At 34.7% G+C, this 7,500-nt stretch overlaps 1 protein-coding gene across 1 annotated transcript in view; it reads left to right on the forward strand.

The window, feature by feature from the left end:
* The window catches only part of LOC137647138 (gamma-glutamyl hydrolase-like), a 52,476-nt gene that overhangs the window by 16,722 nt on the left and 28,254 nt on the right, over positions 1-7,500 (forward strand). The window contains exons 3-5 of the mRNA XM_068380393.1: positions 707-1,070; positions 1,576-1,626; positions 3,721-3,796. Coding sequence (XP_068236494.1) covers positions 707-1,070; positions 1,576-1,626; positions 3,721-3,796 — 491 coding nt within the window. The remainder of the gene's footprint in view (positions 1-706; positions 1,071-1,575; positions 1,627-3,720; positions 3,797-7,500) is intronic.

The raw sequence follows: 7,500 nt of genomic DNA on the forward strand, positions 1-7,500 counted from the left end.
AAATCTTGCATACACCAACACACACATCTCAACACACATATGTGTGTGTATATATATCTATATATACATATATATATATATATATATATATATATATATATATATTTATATATATATATAATTGTTGTGTATATATATACATATATATATATATATATATATATATATATATCTAATTTATATATATATATATATATATATATATATATATAGATATAGATAGATATAGATATATTTATATATATATATATATATATATATATATATATATATATATATATATATATATATATATATATATATATATATATATATTAGATATATATATATATATATATATATATATATATATATATATAGATATAGATATAGATATATATATATATATATAATGTGTGTGTATTTTGACATTTAGTGTTTTGTAGAATATAAAAAATTCCATTTAATATACAAGACTATGTATTAGGTACCTTTTGCTAAGTCCCTTGATAAAGTCATTTCTTTACAAAAATGCTGATCTGCGCAGAACCAAAAAAAAAAAAAAACTATCATTTGCATTATCATCATTTAAGACTTCTTTCATCTTTATAAGCACCTGCTTCCACTTAGGAACTCAACCTATCAGTTTTTGCATGCTCCTTTATTTGTATATGTATTGGTGATGGTTATTGTTATTATTATCATTTATTATTGTTGTTATTATCAGGCATATTGGCCCAGGAGATTACCGGGTCTTTGGTCGATATTCTGGGCAAGATTCTCTCCTCCAAGGAAACGGTAGAAGTTCTGGGTCTAGACTTAGACAAACTCAGCAGCACTGTCTCCAGTCCCGAATACTTTTTCGAACCTCATCCTGACGCAACGGACGAAGCGAAGGACGTCGTCAGTGAAAACTCAGGATCCCTTCTGGAGGCTCCTCTAGGAACGGAAGACGGCGAAGGGGGAGCCGATACAATCGTTGACACAACTACCCCTCCTCCCCACCCACCTTTACCCAAGAATGCGAGCTACATTGCTGCTTCATACGTCAAATTTATCGAAGCCGGTGGGGCCAGAGTTGTTCCAGTTTTGTGAGTGATTTTCTATTTTTTAGGGTGGTCCATCCCTTCTCCTAATCGATCCATTATTATTATTATTATTATTATTATTATTATTGTTATTATTATTATTATCATTTATTATTATTATTATTATTATTATTATTATTATTATTATTATTAACCAGGCCAATGAATCAAGCTCGACTCTTTCACAGCTGCCAACCTTGTTTACATTATACTAGGAATATGCAATGGAGCAGTTATCCGGTTGTTTATGAACATACCATAGAATGTCAAAACTACATCCGTTGATATCAAATGATTCTTCGAAACGACCAATTAAATGTGATTAATGTCATTAACTCCAAAAATCCTTCAGGAAGCTCTATGTTGTTTTGAACAAACTTTTGTTTTCTTTTGTTTCCAATATCACATCCCGTATCCGTTTTCCTACGTTAGCCACAGGAAGTTAGTTAAGATGATTTATCTTCGCTCTTTTCTAGATGTTTAATTGTGTCCTTTACTTCGTTTACAGTGTCGACAAAGATCGCGCATACTATGAGCACATGATGAAGTCAATAAATGGGTAAGTTTCTCTGGTCTAACTTGTTCTTGCTTAGTTCATATTCTTTGTTGGAAGTAGTCGAGGCCTGACATTCTTGAGTCATGTACAGTTTTGTGAAACATGCCTAGGAACCTTTAGCTTGATTAGATATTATGGTAGGGTTCTTGAAAACCCATAGTTCTGTATTGCTCACATTTTATGTGCAAGATGCCAAAATCTGACCAAATTTGAGTTAAATTAGGGCCTTTGACATATTTGGTGAATCTTGGTGTTATTTAGTTTTATGTGTATGTACTGTATATATACATGTACACAGATATATATATATATATATATATATATATATATATATATATATATATATATATATATATATATATATATATTCACTCACATACACGCTTGTTACCTGAATGTATAGAACGAACCACAAATATCATGCAGTTTCATTGAAAGCCCTCAAAGCTCAGAATAGATGAATCTTTTGTTAGAACACTTGAAGATATCTATACGGGAAGTAAAGCAATCCGGTGCCGGTTTAGTATGTGGCCTACCTTTCGAATATGGCCTACGAAATTCTATCTGTTTTAGTATGTGGCCTAACCTTACCTTACCTTACCTTACCTTACCTAACACGCCAGGTAGGCCACAAACTAAACCAGAATAAAAAAGGTAGGCCACATACTAAACCGGCACCACCAATCCTATAACTGCATGAAGGTAGTGAGAAAATTCCAATTGAGAAAGGAGTTAAACAGGGAGACTCCAGTTGAGAAAGGAGTTAAACAGGGAGACTCCAGTTGAGAAAGGAGTTAAACAGGGAGACTCCAGTTGAGAAAGGAGTTAAACAGGGAGACTCCAGTTGAGAAAGGAGTTAAACAGGGAGACTCCATCTCCTTAATCATTCACAGCGTTCCTGGAAGCTTTTTAAGGATTTAGATTGGGAAAATGTAGGAATTAACATTTATGGGGAGTACATTGACAACTTAAAGATTTGTAGATGACGTAGTTGTTTAGTGAATCATTACATAGGAGGAATTGTAAAAGATGATGGAAGATTTTAATAGAGAAAGCAAAAATGTAGGACTGAAAATGAATAAGAGTAAAATTAGAAAAATGATCAATGAAAATGCAGACAACAAATAAGGGTTATGGACGAACCTCTAAGATTGATAATGAATATACTGTACATTCTTGGGACAGACAGTGTTTCCCCAGATTTGAGACCAAAATTAAAAGAAGGATAAGCATGGGATGGAGAACCTTTGGTAAACAAAATCAGATCAGGAAATGTAAAATGCTACTTTCTCTAAAGAAAAAACAAATTAATCAGATGGTTCTACCAGTAGTATCATATGTACCAGAAACTTGAGTCTTACTCAAGCCCTGGAACGTAAGCTAGTTGCAACTCAAAGAGCTATGGAAAGAGAAATGATGGGAATCACAATAAGAGAGAAAAAAAGAGCAACATGGATACGGGAGCAAACTAAGAGTATATTTTATCAACATGTAAGAAAAAAATGAACATGGACAAAACATAGAATGAGTGACTGATAATAGATGGACATTAATAATAACAGAATGGGTCCCTAGAGATAGCAAAAGAAGCAGGAAAATGAAGAGAAGACGATGGGCTGACTAGGTAAGAAAATTTGCGGTTATAAACTGACATAGAATAAAAGCTGGTGGAAGGACTGTCTGAGGCCTTTGTTCTGTAGTGAAATAGTTAGGGCTGATGATATATATATATATATATATATATATATATATATATATATATATATATATGTATGTATATATATATACATATATATACACACATATAAACTGTGTTTACTATTACTATATAATCCCAGAGACTATCACTTTTAATGGAGTACAGAATGAAACCTTTCAAACATACCTCGGGTATTTTGAACATTAACGAAGAATAAATATATTAAATGTATTGTCCCATATAAAGTTCATTTTGGGCCCGTTCAATGAAAATGCATATTTTTTTACCTTGTCATTTAGAAGACTAGCAAATGAATAAAAATGTGAAAAGTTTTAAGACATTTTTGAGGATTTTTTGATATATTATTAATGAAGTTCTATTATAATTTTTTTCTATAGTTTGTTGTTCCCTGGTGGTGCAGTAGCCATTGACGAAACTAGTGCTTTTGGAAGAGCAGGGAAGATTATCTATGAGGTGGGTTTGAATCTTTCTTGCCATTTGGTTCATTTTTATTGTGGCTGTAGTCAAACACCTAAAAAAAATTAATAATTATAATAAATAAATAAATAGATTCCTCTCGCCAATCTTTTTGCTGTTTTCCCATTATTTACCAAGGATTTCAAATGATTTCTTAATCCGACTACTGGTGTTCATTACTGCTTAATATTAGCATCTACTGCCATTCCACGTTACTTAGCTTTATATTATATTCTTTCCTTTTATTAATATCCAACCATTCGCTTTTCCTAAGTTTCTCTCCCCTTTAAAATAAAAATTGACAAGGATTTCAAATTCTTTTTTAATCGATACTGGTATTCATTACTACTAAGCTTTAGCATTTACTTGCATTCCACGTTACTTAGTTCTAAATTATATTCTTTTCTTTTATTACTCTCCAACCATTCGTTTTCTACGTTTCATCTCCTCTCCTTTCAAAACTTCGTTTTACCTCCTCTCCTTTCAAAACTTCGTTTTACCTCCTCTCCTTTCAAAACTTCGTTTTACCTCCTCTCCTTTCAAAACTTCGTTTTACCTCCTCTCCTTTCAAAACTTCGTTTAACCTCCTCTCCTTTCAAAACTTCGTTTTAACCTCCTCTCCTTTCAAAACTTCGTTTTACCTCCTCTCCTTTCAAAACTTCGTTTTACCTCCTCTCCTTTCAAAACTTCGTTTTACCTCCTCTCCTTTCAAAACTTCGTTTTACCTCCTCTCCTTTCAAAACTTCGTTTAACCTCCTCTCCTTTCAAAACTTCGTTTAACCTCCTCTCCTTTCAAAACTTCGTTTAACCTCCTCTCCTTTCAAAACTTCGTTTAACCTCCTCTCCTTTCAAAACTTCGTTTAACCTCCTCTCCTTTCAAAACTTCGTTTTAACCTCCTCTCCTTTCAAAACTTCGTTTAACCTCCTCTCCTTTCAAAACTTCGTTTAACCTCCTCTCCTTTCAAAACTTCGTTTTAACCTCCTCTCCTTTCAAAACTTCGTTTAACCTCCTCTCCTTTCAAAACTTCGTTTAACCTCCTCTCCTTTCAAAACTTCGTTTAACCTCCTCTCCTTTCAAAACTTCGTTTAACCTCCTCTCCTTTCAAAACTTCGTTTAACCTCCTCTCCTTTCAAAACTTCGTTTAACCTCCTCTCCTTTCAAAACTTCGTTTAACCTCCTCTCCTTTCAAAACTTCGTTTTACCTCCTCTCCTTTCAAAACTTCGTTTAACCTCCTCTCCTTTCAAAACTTCGTTTAACCTCCTCTCCTTTCAAAACTTCGTTTAACCTCCTCTCCTTTCAAAACTTCGTTTAACCTCCTCTCCTTTCAAAACTTCGTTTAACCTCCTCTCCTTTCAAAACTTCGTTTTAACCTCCTCTCCTTTCAAAACTTCGTTTAACCTCCTCTCCTTTCAAAACTTCGTTTAACCTCCTCTCCTTTCAAAACTTCGTTTTAACCTCCTCTCCTTTCAAAACTTCGTTTTAACCTCCTCTCCTTTCAAAACTTCGTTTAACCTCCTCTCCTTTCAAAACTTCGTTTAACCTCCTCTCCTTTCAAAACTTCGTTTTAACCTCCTCTCCTTTCAAAACTTCGTTTAACCTCCTCTCCTTTCAAAACTTCGTTTAACCTCCTCTCCTTTCAAAACTTCGTTTTAACCTCCTCTCCTTTCAAAACTTCGTTTTAACCTCCTCTCCTTTCAAAACTTCGTTTTAACCTCCTCTCCTTGCAAAACTTCGTTTTAACCTCCTCTCCTTGCAAAACTTCGTTTTAACCTCCTCTCCTTTCAAAACTTCGTTTTAACCTCCTCTCCTTTCAAAACTTCGTTTTAACCTCCTCTCCTTGCAAAACTTCGTTTTACCTCCTCTCCTTTCAAAACTTCGTTTTAACCTCCTCTCCTTTCAAAACTTCGTTTAACCTCCTCTCCTTTCAAAACTTCGTTTAACCTCCTCTCCTTTCAAAACTTCGTTTTAACCTCCTCTCCTTTCAAAACTTCGTTTTAACCTCCTCTCCTTTCAAAACTTCGTTTAACCTCCTCTCCTTTCAAAACTTCGTTTAACCTCCTCTCCTTTCAAAACTTCGTTTTACCTCCTCTCCTTTCAAAACTTCGTTTAACCTCCTCTCCTTTCAAAACTTCGTTTAACCTCCTCTCCTTTCAAAACTTCGTTTTAACCTCCTCTCCTTTCAAAACTTCGTTTTACCTCCTCTCCTTTCAAAACTTCGTTTTAACCTCCTCTCCTTGCAAAACTTCGTTTTAACCTCCTCTCCTTGCAAAACTTCGTTTTAACCTCCTCTCCTTTCAAAACTTCGTTTTACCTCCTCTCCTTTCAAAACTTCGTTTTAACCTCCTCTCCTTTCAAAACTTCGTTTAACCTCCTCTCCTTTCAAAACTTCGTTTTAACCTCCTCTCCTTTCAAAACTTCGTTTTAACCTCCTCTCCTTTCAAAACTTCGTTTTAACCTCCTCTCCTTTCAAAACTTCGTTTTAACCTCCTCTCCTTTCAAAACTTCGTTTTAACCTCCTCTCCTTTCAAAACTTCGTTTTAACCTCCTCTCCTTTCAAAACTTCGTTTTAACCTCCTCTCCTTTCAAAACTTCGTTTTAACCTCCTCTCCTTTCAAAACTTCGTTTTAACCTCCTCTCCTTTCAAAACTTCGTTTTACCTCCTCTCCTTTCAAAACTTCGTTTTAACCTCCTCTCCTTTCAAAACTTCGTTTTAACCTCCTCTCCTTTCAAAACTTCGTTTTAACCTCCTCTCCTTTCAAAACTTCGTTTTAACCTCCTCTCCTTTCAAAACTTCGTTTTAACCTCCTCTCCTTTCAAAACTTCGTTTTAACCTCCTCTCCTTTCAAAACTTCGTTTAACCTCCTCTCCTTTCAAAACTTCGTTTTAACCTCCTCTCCTTTCAAAACTTCGTTTTAACCTCCTCTCCTTTCAAAACTTCGTTTTAACCTCCTCTCCTTTCAAAACTTCGTTTTAACCTCCTCTCCTTTCAAAACTTCGTTTTAACCTCCTCTCCTTTCAAAACTTCGTTTTAACCTCCTCTCCTTTCAAAACTTCGTTTTAACCTCCTCTCCTTTCAAAACTTCGTTTTAACCTCCTCTCCTTTCAAAACTTCGTTTAACCTCCTCTCCTTTCAAAACTTCGTTTTAACCTCCTCTCCTTTCAAAACTTCGTTTTAACCTCCTCTCCTTTCAAAACTTCGTTTTAACCTCCTCTCCTTTCAAAACTTCGTTTTAACCTCCTCTCCTTTCAAAACTTCGTTTTACCTCCTCTCCTTTCAAAACTTCGTTTTAACCTCCTCTCCTTTCAAAACTTCGTTTAACCTCCTCTCCTTTCAAAACTTCGTTTAACCTCCTCTCCTTTCAAAACTTCGTTTTAACCTCCTCTCCTTTCAAAACTTCGTTTTAACCTCCTCTCCTTTCAAAACTTCGTTTAACCTCCTCTCCTTTCAAAACTTCGTTTAACCTCCTCTCCTTTCAAAACTTCGTTTTAACCTCCTCTCCTTTCAAAACTTCGTTTAACCTCCTCTCCTTTCAAAACTTCGTTTAACCTCCTCTCCTTTCAAAACTTCGTTTTAACCTCCTCTCCTTTCAAAACTTCGTTTTAACCTCCTCTCCTTTCAAAACTTCGTTTTAACCTCCTCTCCTTGCAAAACTTCGTTTTAACCTCCTCTCCTTGCAAAACTTCGTTTTAACCTCCTCT

The sequence above is a fragment of the Palaemon carinicauda genome, chromosome 9, assembly GCF_036898095.1.
Source record: "Palaemon carinicauda isolate YSFRI2023 chromosome 9, ASM3689809v2, whole genome shotgun sequence".
Classification (NCBI taxonomy): Eukaryota; Metazoa; Arthropoda; class Malacostraca; order Decapoda; family Palaemonidae; genus Palaemon; species Palaemon carinicauda.